Raw genomic sequence first — 13,156 nt, 5'->3', positions numbered from 1 at the left:
TTGTACCTTTTTGAACATAATGTGAAAGTGGTTAGTGCACTGGTGCTACTTATGAACAGATGGAAGGATAAGTAGACAAATGGATGGATACATGATAGGCAAAACAAAGTTCCCTTTTGGTTTACCTGGCCAGAAAGATTAATAATAACACTAACAGTAATAACAATAAACAGATACTGAATCAATCTGTCTGGACATCCTCCTACCATGACCACTTACACATTTTACACCAACTACAGTAGTTCCTCTTACTGACACTTCACTCATACGAACACTTACACCAAGATAAAAAAAAAACTCGTCTAATCTGAATAACTATTAATTAACTATTAATTCCTGCTTATTACCAGTATTCAGTTTAAACAAATTTTCTTGAGTAAAAGGAAATTTCATATAAATACTGTACTAGAAATTCACTTTGTATACTGTAGTTGTAAGTTAAGGATATAAGCAAGAGTATGTTGGATGTTTCCAATTTTTACCCTAAATATTTACCGTTACCTTTTAAACAAATCTTGCTCCACTGAAAGAGGGGTTTGTCTACATCTTGTTTTACTCCACACAAAAGTTATAAGTAAGGATGATAAATTTCTGGTAACTTGTGAACATTTATACTGCATAGTTTTTATGGTGACACATGATAAACCTTCCAGAGTGCCAAGCAAGTTATGCAAATGAGATTGTTATGAAGCTCTGCCACGGCCATCGTCAGTGCCACCTCCGGGCAGACTCGGAGGTGTTTGGATCACCTTGCTCACCCGACTCCAAGATGTACATGAAGACTGTCTATACTTGTGGTATGATCTTGTTGAAGATTTTGTTCTTGTTATTATGCACTGTACAGTATTATTATCTATCAATGACTTGGTATCTTTGCTAAACAACCAAAATAACTATTGATAGCATTATAGTTTAACCCCCCCCCCCTGGTGTCACCTAGATACCAGTCAATCCATTTTTGTGCTGGTTAACTGAAAACTACGTACAGATACAGTATATTTTTAAAGTAATGGGCCTAAATTTCCCCAGTACATAACAGATAAAATAATATGCTGTACTGTGCAACAATTTAAAAAAAATACCATCGACTAATATATATTTTCCAAGGATATAAATGTTGGTAATTTTTCCCATTCACATCCTATCATACCTTTCCTGGTCAGCCCTCAAGGCGAGTGATAAAATGTATGGGAAAAAATATATAAAAATAATAATATGAAAAAGATAATACTTATCATATTTTGTACACTATAAGTCTAATCTTCATTTCAGTCCCCAAAAAAATCTTGAAACCAACATCCCAAGCAGAAGGTGAAGAGAATGAAGAAGAAGAAGAAGATGAAGAGGAGGAGGAGGATTATGATGAAGAGGAGAGTCTGATGTTACCCGGGCTGCCACCAGCATCTCACCCGGCCTCACCAGACCCATTCTTGCCAACCTCACCCCCACAACACACACAGACTCCCACCATGTTCTACAACCCTACTGTTACTACCAAATCTTCAAATAAGAAAAGTAAGATTGTTTTCTCATTCTTTTTAAGTGTGCATGCTTACATATACATCCTTACATACACCCTACCTGCATGTATACAAGATCATTTACAATTTTATCAATTATGGATCATATGAAGATTAACCCCAGGTAGCCTTGGGGTGGTTAAGTATCAGGTAGTATACACTAGGGTGGATTGAGCAAGTTGAAATGAAAATGGTGAGGTGGATATGCAATAAGACACTGAAAGACAGGAGATACCTTGTTCAGAGTAAAGAGGGCAGCTGGATATTAATGTTAATGGTGAAGTTCTATACAGAGGTAAACTGAGATGGTTTGGGCATGTGGAGACAATGGATGAGACCAATTGAGCCAAGAGGTGCACTAGCCTAAATATGGAGGGGAGGAGATGAGCATTTTCACAATCTTAATTACTCCTCCTCACATCATACCTACATTCAGATTCAGGCTTTAACCCCAACTACAATCAAGGTAGGGCGAAAACAAGTCCAGCTTTGGGGGATGTCTGTTTACATGTCTGACTATTAGGGCCATTCACCTAGAGGTCCTGGCCTCATAAGACACAGATGCCTTCCTCAATGCAGTAACAAGGTTCTCATGACGCAGAGGCTACATCATGTTCCTTCCCTTTGATCACATGCAGTTCCCTGTAGCATTCATTTGTGTGGTGTGCGGGTAGTTTTTATGTAGTATGCTTACGTTTGTTGCCTTAGAAAATTGAGTATGACCCACAGGAAATCTCAACTTCTGGTAGATTGGTTGTCTATGTAGTGACTTGAGATGTAGTAACTCCACTACTTGAACCTAAACTTAACTAAATGATCAGTTCTTTCCAACACACCTGAATATTGATAAATTTTAGGTCTTCAAAGTTTTGAGCAAAAATCCAAGACCTGAAAAATATCTAAATACCTACATCACTTATATATAAGTACTGGATATTATAAACATACTCTCATAATTGCATGTACTGTATATAGATGCACACAAAGAACCAATTTTGAGAAATCATTAGGTGCACCACACATGACTTTTATGGACCATTGTTAGTAAATTTTTAAGAAATATCTTGTATATATTCTTCCCTGTCATGCAAACACAGACCTCATCCTGTGTTTGTCTTAAAAACAACCATTCCAGGGTTCCCTAAAATGGCCAGATTCTCATGTAATTCCCGACAGAGATTTAGATATAGAATTCAAAGTTTACTCTTTGATACATTTCCAGACGAGAAGGTTTTTCCTTCAGCAAGTGATTATCCCCGGGATGGTATACCCAAGTCTCAACCCGACCTCATAAACTGTACTGTCACCATCCTCTCAGGTTCCCGAGATCGTGAGATTGGTTTCCTGACAGAGTGGATGAGGGCTATAGCCTTTATCAAAAGTAAGCAACGTTATATTAATTTTCCCCTAATGTTGTTCTATATTGTGTTAATATATTATTGTAAATAAATCACTCTTTCAAAAAACTGATCAACTTGACCTTCAGGGTGAGGAAGATGATGATGCCCATGTCATGTGATATCATACACACTTACTTTTAGAAAATTTTCTCAATACTTTGATCTATTTTATAAATACATCCAGCCATCTCTTCAGCCTTCACACACACACACACACACATACACACACACACACACATTAGTTTTGTACTTAAGCAATAAGAAAATACCATCATTTAAAGTATTTTTCAGCTCTTCCTCCGCCTCTTTTATGGAACAAGATGCCATTATGTGCTTTTTTCTATTAATCAGCAGTGTAACAATAGAGGAAATTATTTTGACATTTCAGAAAATTTTGAAAAGTTCATCCTATACCTGATGGTTGGGTTGTGTGTGGGTCTGTTACTGTTCCTGATTGTGGTGGTGGGACGGCTCCTGGTGGACCGCCATCGAGCCAAGAAAGAAGCCAAGATGATGCATGACCCCCTCACATCTGTGTTTGCAACAGGTCTGCTCCTGCAAAGTACAGTATTTTGTGTGATGTCCACGTTTCCTTTGTGTATTTAGTTTTTTATTATAAATTTGAATGGCGGAAAACAGAGTAACTTTCTATTACTAACGTTTAATGACTCCCTGTATCAGAATATTTTTTTTACTCATTAGCAAATAATTTCTCTTTTTGTATTAACAGTATTTATCATACAGTTCTCTCTCTACCTTACAAATTGGAATGCAACTCAGATTGGATCAAAACTCTCTCATTCTAGAAACTGTCCAAAGACTTCCTGTAGCCAAGTGTATGCCACTTACATTAAGTTCACATAAAGTTATACAAAATTTAAATTGTTTTTATTTTCAAACTTAATTTACATGCTTTTGGCTATGATTTATAATACTCATCCTCCATACTATTAAGTATCATTACTCTAATATTAAATTTGGACATTTTCTGTCAAATCATTTAATAATTAAATTATTTGAAGACAATACCAAACAACTTGAAAGGTGCTCATTTGGTGAATTTTCTTTCAGCGGGACCCCATGTTTAAAGTTGAGATGTATTCCAGTCCATAAATTTTCAACCCAAATCCCTATGGTATAAACTATAATGCACTCTAACCCAAAGATCGTAGATTATAAGATGATATTAGGCAGAAATGTCTTGTGATGGTGGACTATATAATGTTTTCTGCTTCTCTCTACACACTTCGTTAGAGCACTCAATCGCCTCGCATATCAAAGCAGGAAACTCATTTGGGTTCTCTCCATCAGCAACATCCTCATCCTATAATGCTCAATGTTCTTCCAGCTGTATCAACTAATCACTTGACCAAGTTTACTCATGTGAAGTGAGTAGATCCTCCACACTTGCACTTGCAGCCTCCATAATGTCATGCATGGTGTTCCATATCTTAAATCTTCCAAATAAGCGAGCACTCACACCTTTTTCTTTCAGATCATTAAACAGTCTTGGTTTTCTCCATGATCACCAGATGACTCAGAGGCTTGATGCACTGATTCTGCATCTCAATCCAAAAAGTCTTTCCATATTTTCCATCACATTATTGCACTTGCCACTCAGGGATGTCATTGACTTTGCTCTGCTTTAATTTTCTCATCTTGGTTACTGACATTAACTCCCACAGATCTGCAGATATTATGAACTTTTTCATCATAGTCCATTCATTATAGTACATACAATTTCATCTCCATGGTGGTCTTCATCCTCGTAGTGTTGTTGTCTTCTTTGGACGCATCAATCTTGGGGTCGATTGTAAAAATAATGAGAAATGACCAGACAGAGGTGATGCACATCCCACAAGGTAAAAAATATGATGGTAAACAGACACTGCTCAACTGACAAAGATCACTGGCTGCCCAGGCTGTCACTCTACCACTGACTTCACCTCAGAATACAGTAGTTACTGTATAAAAATGGGTTTTTGAGTGTATTAGCCAGGCTGGCTGCTCAGTAAATGACAAAGCATGACGAGCTTCACTCCATGAATGATAATATGAGCTGGTTTGCATGTAAAATTGTAAACAATAAAGTTCATTAATTGAATTTTCACACCCTGAAACACTAAACTTGTTATCCCCATAAACGACAGCTAAAGAGTCCCTAATCCTCCTCCATATGTGCAAAAAAAGGAATGCAAGGGACATGAAACATCCATTGATGTTAGGCACCATCCCTACAGCTAACATCCATTGATGATGACACTGTTTAAGTGTACAACTGAAATCTCATTCAGCAGGATCTTACTGCACTGTAGTAATTAATGAAAGGATATCTCATAAAGCAATCCATATCTAAGTACTGTACAGTGTAACACCACATTGCAGTATCCTCTATTTGTGATTATGGTAATAGATCTGTTATATATTAATAAAAAAATCATGAAATGGTGATTACAGTAGTCCCTCGCCAACCGTGGGGGTTAGGTTCCTGGAAAATCCCATCTTTAGTGAGATTAAAGGCTTATGAGAAATAGGGGGTTAGGTTCCATGGCCTCCGATAACACTTGTCAAAGCCTAAGTAAGTTGCCTGTTCCTACACAAATGCATATAAAACAGCATAATAGAAATTAAATAATAATATAAATTTAACAGTTAAGGGGTATTTACCTTCATTGGGGACAATGGTGGATGAGGATGATGTGGAGGGAGAGGTGGTTGTTATAAGGAAGAGGGCACAGACCCACGCTCTTCATGCGCCTCTTCAGGTTCGTCAATGTTTAATGATGAGGTGGGTGACACAGTGACATCTTGGCCGGTGGTGGTTGGAGTGTAGCCGCTGGTGGAGGGTTGTGGGTCAGTGAGCGAGACATCTATAGCAGCGGTGGTCACTATCTTGCTGAAAAAAAAAGAAGCCTCATTGCATCCTCCAACACACACTTAAACTTAAGGCTGTGCTCCATAAAAAGATCACTTTCCATGAAATACTCAGTGGAGGATTATGGGCTTTATGAAACAGTCCCCTGAGGTGTTACCACAAAGGAGAAGGGTCAGCTTGTCTTTCGCTGCCTGAAATCCGGGAGCAGATCTCTCAGCCTTGGAAATAAATGATCTTTTTGGCAATCTTCCAAAAAAGGCCAGTCTTGTCTGTCTTGAATATTTGCTCCGGCAGGAAGCCTTTCTCTGAATCAATTGTACAAATTCTTGAGGGTACAGTGTAGCAGCATGGTGATCAGCTGATGCGAATTTCCCAGTGAGTTTAATATTGTACAGGCTGTATCTTTTCTTAAAGTTTTAAACCAGCCTTTACCGGCTTTAAATTTTATATCCGCCACACTTTCCTCACCCGCACTTTCAACCAGGTGGCCGTAAATCTGCCTGGCCTTCACCAGACACATTTTTCTGGGCCTAGTCTTCCATTCACATGTTCAGTGCCTTTTCCATCTTTTCAAGATTATGGTCGCATGACATGTTACTTTTGCACTTGTCAATGTGCCACTAGCACCACTAGCCCTTATCGTAGCCTCACTCTTCTTGATGGTACGAATCGAGGATTCGTTTACCCCCATCGGTACATACTGTATACTCATTTTTCAGGAAGTTATTCCATTTCAGATATTGATGACATAGATGGAGACTTGGATTTGCCTGGTGCTTTAGGATCTTCTTTAGGGAGATCACCGTCACCTCAGGAGCCCACACAAGATGTGGTACGGTACAACACCACCCGGCCAGGCATCAGGCGTCAGGACAGCGACACAAATCCTCGGAGTCTGAGCAGAAATAATAACAATCAGTTATTCTATAGTTAGTTGTCATTAAATGGCTTTCTAAAAGCTTCATCAACTGTATAGTATAGTTATTTTTAAAGTTATTTATACATGATGTAACTGTAGACATTGTACATATGCAAAAACATTTCTTTTGAATGATTATTTTGTCGTTTGCTCAGTGTGTTAGTGTGTATTTAATGTTGAGTAATTTTATTCTGACAATGTAATGAAACCAAAAATATGTAAAGTATTGCTTTGATATTTTATATGAATATAAATATCAATATGTACTATTTAGTAAAATATACAGTAACTTTATAATTATGTAATAAAATGTGCATGTGTACTGTATATACCCATTGTGTGTGTGCGCATTCATGCATTTTTTGGGCATGTGTGAATGGGTGTGTGTACATATGTATTGTGTGTGACTAGATATTAAGTATGATATACAAATGTGTGTATGTGTGGCTGAGTCACACTGAAAAACTATGGGAAGAAACTTGTTATTATTGAACATTAGGATCTTCCTCTAGTTGTGTGAGGGTGAATGATATTTGGCATTAAATTAAGTTTTCCTCATGAAAGATATACAAAATTCTTTATCTGTTACGATCATTACTAAATGTATAATATTGTTGCTCCCACATCAATATAAAATGCCACAAGATTGGACTTCAGATCCTCAAGTAAACAGTTTATTATATTAAAATATTTTGTCAGATCCTGTAGAACCATCTCAGTATTATCTTACGTGATTTCTTGTCAGATTACTTCATGTAAGAGAAATTATTTAAGTTATCAACATGAAGTAGACACAATATGGCCAAAAACTACTTTAAGCCTGTGACCAGATTTTCAAAAGCTTGTACATTAAATGTTCCTGTTTAATTGGCACAATATTGATGCCATTGTGACCTTTATACTGTGTTTGTCTCGTTACATAAATGAGCCAGTTAGATTTGTTCTCATGTCAGTCAGGGAAAATACATCATACAAACCTTTGAGATTATAGTCACTGAGCTTAAGAAGGTGTATTTACATTCTTCTTCGTGATGTGGTGTACAGTTACCCTGAGATACTAAACTGACTAAAAATCAATTATTTGTTCTTGCCAAGAATTAATATTGTCTAAGCATAAAGCGTAGTTTTTATGATGACAATGATTGAAGTCATTAAAATTTTCTTGAATATAATTTCACTCATGAATGATGCATATCATCTTTGATTTTTGTCTCCCTCTCATGGAGACTGAAATATTGTCTGGTTATAAATGCAATATTAAACAACTGTTAGAGTGCTTCCTGCTAAATCTTTCCACCATATATAGCTGATGGCTTCCTCTATTGATGTACAGTAATGTTCCTCTTCTGCCACAATATATGACATGTATCAAGGGATACAAACCTCAAGAAGGGAACAGCAGTAAAAATCTAGCTAGGGAGATAGTCTTCTAGATATATTTAACTTCCTTATGTTGACCACCAGGTGCTGGCCAATATATTAAAAAAGTATGCCATGGCTTTAAACACCACACCTTAAGAGTAAAGTTCACTCATTTGACTAACTTGTGTTAACTGCACATTACATGTACTCACTAAAGATCTATAACATTTCTAAAGTTCAAAATCTGCCACTCTGATTTTTTAATAGCTCTTACTTTTTTCTTTAACTTTTATCCTCTTCACCATTGATCAGCTCATTAGCTGCTTGGGCGATAGGTCACGTCTGATTATTTTTCCTTTTCTTTTATCCTCTTCACCAAAAGATCGGCTCGTTAGCCGCTTGGGCGATCGGTCACGTCTCTGTTACGCACTGTTGGCAAGTACTGGGCATGCACCAGCTCCTGAATGTACCTGAACCCGCTCCAGTGTTGGTCAAGTCTTGTCTTAAAAGAGCTTACGCTCGGTGCCGTCACAACACTTTCTGGTAGATTGTTCCAAGAGTTCACAACTCTCACTCCGAAAAAGTTTGCCCTCGCAGTTTTCTGGACTTGCTGCTTCTTCAATCTTGAGCTATGACCCCTTGTGGGGTGAGCGTCCGCCAACTCCAAGTAAGGACACTCGACTGAGTAGTGCCCCTTGAGATGCATATATACAGGTACCTCTATTAGGTCAACCCTTGCCCATCTGTAGTATAAGTTAGGCAAGTTCAGGCGCTCCACTCTCTCAGGGTAGCTGAGGTGCCGAAGGGCGGGCACCAGTCTGGTGGCCCTCCTTTGAACATTTTCAACCAACTGACAGTCCCTAGCATATCTCGGGAACCAGACGGGGGTGACAGTATTCCAGATGAGGAAGCACTTCACTCTTGAAGATTGTTACGAGGGATGGACCGTCTAGATATCTGAACGACCTTCTTATAAGACCCAATAATTTATATGCCTGATTTACCTTCTTCTCGCAATGGCCCGAGAACTTCAGCTCATTGTCAACATACACACATAGGTCCTTCTCACCTTCAGTCTCAAATAGTGCAGGTTCTTCATCCTGCTCTTAAACATCTACCTAACATATAAACATTTGCATTTAGGACTTCAGTTATTACGCTACAGGAAACTACCACATCTCTCTCCCACTATACTGTGGAGTGGATCAAAGGGTACATAAACTTATAAAACAAACAGAGGAATTGATGGGGGAGTGATGGAAGTAAGTGTACAAGGGAGTGCTAGAACCAGTAGAAATACTACACACGCTTGTATCGTTAAGTTGTACAATAAATCATTACCATTGAAGACAAATATTAATGTACCTGTATGTATGAATTAACCACAATTTGAAGGCCATAAATTAAGATAATTTCCTTATAATATCGATGTATCTCTTACAGACATACAGTACAGTGCTTTCTATAACATTATTAAACTCTGTATTCCATGAGAAATTAACATATGCACACACAAAGCAACTCGTATACTGTATAGCCCCATTAGAAAATATTTAAATAAGATTATTCTAAATAACAAAATTCATATCTTTACTAACATGAGAATTTATAATATCGCAAATTTTTGTGATAACGACTGACTCTGGTTTTTTTAAATTAATTAACAGAAACACAAATTGGATTGACTAATGTAACTCATTTAAACACCAAGTCAAACTCTGTTAAGTGTGGGTGTTTATCCACCATTCGTTTTAACCTTTAAATACTGTATAAGTCATCATCAGTGCTATTGGGACGGCAGCCATCATTGGGGAGCATTTCACATTTTTTGTACATACAGTATAGGGAGCTAAAACTTTACTAGTACAGTACAGTATGTAGAAGTTGCCTATCTTTCATCAAATATGCACCTAGCTTATTAATACACAGTGGGAGAGAAAGACGATGCAGCACGTTAAAATTAGAATGACTGAAAAGGTGAGTGGAAAAGAGATGGCAAATGATGTGTAGAGACAGGGATGTCTGAAGGCTCTTAAGTGTGTCCCAAGTTATTAAGGTGTTGTATATGAGGTTGTGATGTACACTGGCCAGACCTCACAATATTAGTAATATACCAGTTACATACAACGATACAAATAATGTGTACTGAAGTGTTGATGTGAAATGATCCAGTAACTTGAAAATTCTGAGGTTTATTTAGGTGTTGTTTATTTGCCATTGATACTCAGAAAATAATGTGTGTTCTCTTACCATAAAATGTGTCTCTATGATAATCTGTATAAACAAAAGGAGAGGAACTCGAATTACCCAAGAAAGAATATGTAATTTTGATGAGCCCTAAACAGTCGGTCTTCTCTATTTTTAATTTTTTTTAAAGTTGTTCTGTTGTAGAAACTAAGAACTATGAATTGTACTTAATATCCCTAACAGTTGAAGCACTTAGAACAGAAAATAACACAAGGATAAAAGTTGAAGCACTGAAAATCACTGTATAAGAAGAGGGAAATTCAAGGTTTCATCTCTGTGGCATGTTAGTAGATAATGTGTACAAGTACAGTATTATCTCTGTTAGCTGGAATCTCTCAAACCCGGAACTTTACGAAAGGCGGAATTTAAATTTTCTCGGAAAATTGTTCCCAAACCCGGAATTTTCCAGCTTTGGGAACAATTTTCCGAGGGACACATTTTCTGGAAAATTCAGAGAAAATTTCCCCAGTCCCTGGAAAATTCCAGGCACGGGGGATATTTTTACCGGGTTTGAGAGATGTAATGCGCAATTTCTGGAACTTCTGAAAATATTTTTCCTGGAAAATTCCGGGAATGAGGGATTTTTCCCACACTTTGAGAGTCATCTTGTTACCCGGAAATCTCTCAATCCCGGAAGGGCTCCACCAATTATTCCGGCTAACGGAGAGATCACTGAAAGGACTCCAGAGTACAAGTTAACTGGTAATCTTTGTCAGTAAAAATAGCCACAAGAATATCCCTGACGGGTACCTCCAGCCTATGACGCTGTTAAATTATGTAAATGTTTCCGCTCTTCAGTCAGTACATTCATTGTGGATGTTCCGTCTTTGCCTGGTATATCATTCATAAGCAGGGTTTTCACTAAATGTTTAGGTAGAAAAAAAAAACGAAAATGCAGTTTTGGCTACATACCATAAACCAAAAACAAATTAGAAAAATTATAGCAACATGCTGATATCACCTGAGAGTAGGTTGCTATTTTTTCTATTATCAGTTAAATGAAGATTTTTTAAGGAATGAACCTCTTCCCCAGACAGGTTCAAAAGGTTAATTTGGTCCATCAATTCAAAATGAAACCCTGAATAAGTGTTATATCAAAGCAATCTAGTCTACAGTATATAAATTGTTTTCTCTTGTACAAATGTATATATATATTTTATATCCTACCAGTAGTTGATTTTACAGTTGTAAAATGTATTTACCACACAAAGCTCATGTAATTTGCATTTTCTGCACTGTCATATTACGACACAAAGAACTCTTTAAAATTTCCAGAGTAAAACAATTAAGGAACAATGCCAAAATTATTACAATAAATATATCAACAGTACAGATGTTTAGTGCAGTTAATAAATATTTACATTAAGTTAAGGAATCATATCAGGGCTCACACTTAGCATGATACTGACTTAGGAACTTGAGTGTGTTTGTTGGTGTTTATTGATGTGTCTATCAACAAAAAATTTCTTATGAACACACTTAGGTTCCAAAAACAGCACCATGCCAACTTTGGATCCAATAAGCAATGAGACCTTTACAGCATAAGTGATAAGTATTAAACCTGAAATTCAGCCTCTGACTTATTTTAATAGTGTCTAGTCTGTACACGTACTTCCAATATTGACTTTAATATTTTTATTATAAACACACACACAAAGAAATTATAGTTTATTTAACAACCTATTACAAGAACATTTTGACTGTTAGGATGTGAGAGTCTGAATAAATGTTACTTTAAAAAAAATAAATAAAAAATGTGTCCCTCTCTTCCATTCATAAACAATTGTAGGGGAAGTGAAACAGTGGATACAGTATAATAAAGATGGTGTTTCCTGAATGATTGTTGCCGTGTCATTTTCTATTGGTGCTGTACAAGTTTTTCCAGTGTTATGTACAAGATGTCCTCAGTAATAAAATGTTTACTCAGTTATTCTAATGTTTTCCTTTCAATAAGACAGTTGAGTGACTTTCCCACCCTACCTGCGCCAAGTACAGTATTTTCTCGATTTAACTAATTCGAGCCACCAGCAACAAGTGTGTACCAAGTATTTTTAGCTCTATTAGGGTGTATTTGATAGGTTGAGTATAAGGAGTGTCATATGTAGAATGTGATGAACGTGTGGAGGTAGTTTGTAATCGTGAATGAGGTTAATAAATGCATTGCTCTACAGACATTCATCCCCCACCACCCCTGAATGAGTTAGCTTCAACTGTCCACCTCTTGTTATGCTGGTGATTTAGGCTTATTGTTATGTATTTTAAGTTCCTACTCATGTGTTGTGCCAATATGTGATTATGACAACAGTTAAGCTTGTTTTGTATGTACAATGACTAATTATGTCTGCTCTAGGTTCCAGCCTTTCCTTCCTCGGGTGATTCCTAGAGTAAATAAAGAAGAGAAAATAACAAGTGTCTTGTCCCTGCTGTGGGAGCCTGCTGCTCTCTTCTTGCTACACTTGGTGGAGATGCGTGGTATGCAATTGCTGGCATAAGCAAGTAGGGATTTGCCCCTATAGAGCAAAGAACAAGCAGCACCCAGGCAGTAATTGTTTTAACAAATCACCTGGGAAGGAGCACGGCACCACTGCCAAGTCAGGATCGACAGCAGATGAAGAGAGCTTGGATTGGTTGACCAGTTATCTACGCCCCTGGGAGAACCTCTGGCAGCGCCACGGCCCTTGAGGCACTCTCGGGAGAAATCCTACCGCTCACTGGGGCAGAATCCTACCTTATTCTGGATATAGCTGGGTTTGAACACTTTCACCTTAAGAGTTATTTGATTCATCTTTCCATTGAAACATGGCCAATAGTTGCCCCCACCTGTACACCACTT

General features: G+C 37.4%; 1 protein-coding gene across 4 annotated transcripts in view; it reads left to right on the top strand.

Annotated features, from left to right (window-relative positions):
- LOC121860661 (protein eva-1 homolog C-like) overlaps positions 1-8,472 on the top strand; it is a 53,114-nt gene extending 44,642 nt beyond the window's left edge. Inside the window, exons 6-10 of one of the 4 annotated variants that reach the window (XM_042357925.1) lie at positions 654-797; positions 1,273-1,515; positions 2,839-2,901; positions 3,309-3,482; positions 6,533-8,472. In XM_042357925.1, coding sequence (XP_042213859.1) covers positions 654-797; positions 1,273-1,515; positions 2,839-2,901; positions 3,309-3,482; positions 6,533-6,729 — 821 coding nt within the window. In that variant the 3' untranslated portion in view covers positions 6,730-8,472. Of the gene's footprint in view, positions 1-653; positions 798-1,272; positions 1,516-2,742; positions 2,902-3,308; positions 3,483-6,532 lie in introns of all 4 variants that reach the window. The other 3 variants (XM_042357924.1, XM_042357923.1, XM_042357926.1) reach the window with 3 other exon arrangements.
- Positions 8,473-13,156: the final 4,684 nt, after the last annotated feature.

Source organism: Homarus americanus, unplaced genomic scaffold (genome assembly GCF_018991925.1).
Source record: "Homarus americanus isolate GMGI-L3 unplaced genomic scaffold, GMGI_Hamer_2.0 scaffold34003, whole genome shotgun sequence".
NCBI lineage: Eukaryota > Metazoa > Arthropoda > Malacostraca > Decapoda > Nephropidae > Homarus > Homarus americanus.
Note: the sequence above shows the minus strand (reverse complement) of the source record. Positions and strands in the feature narration are given on the sequence as shown.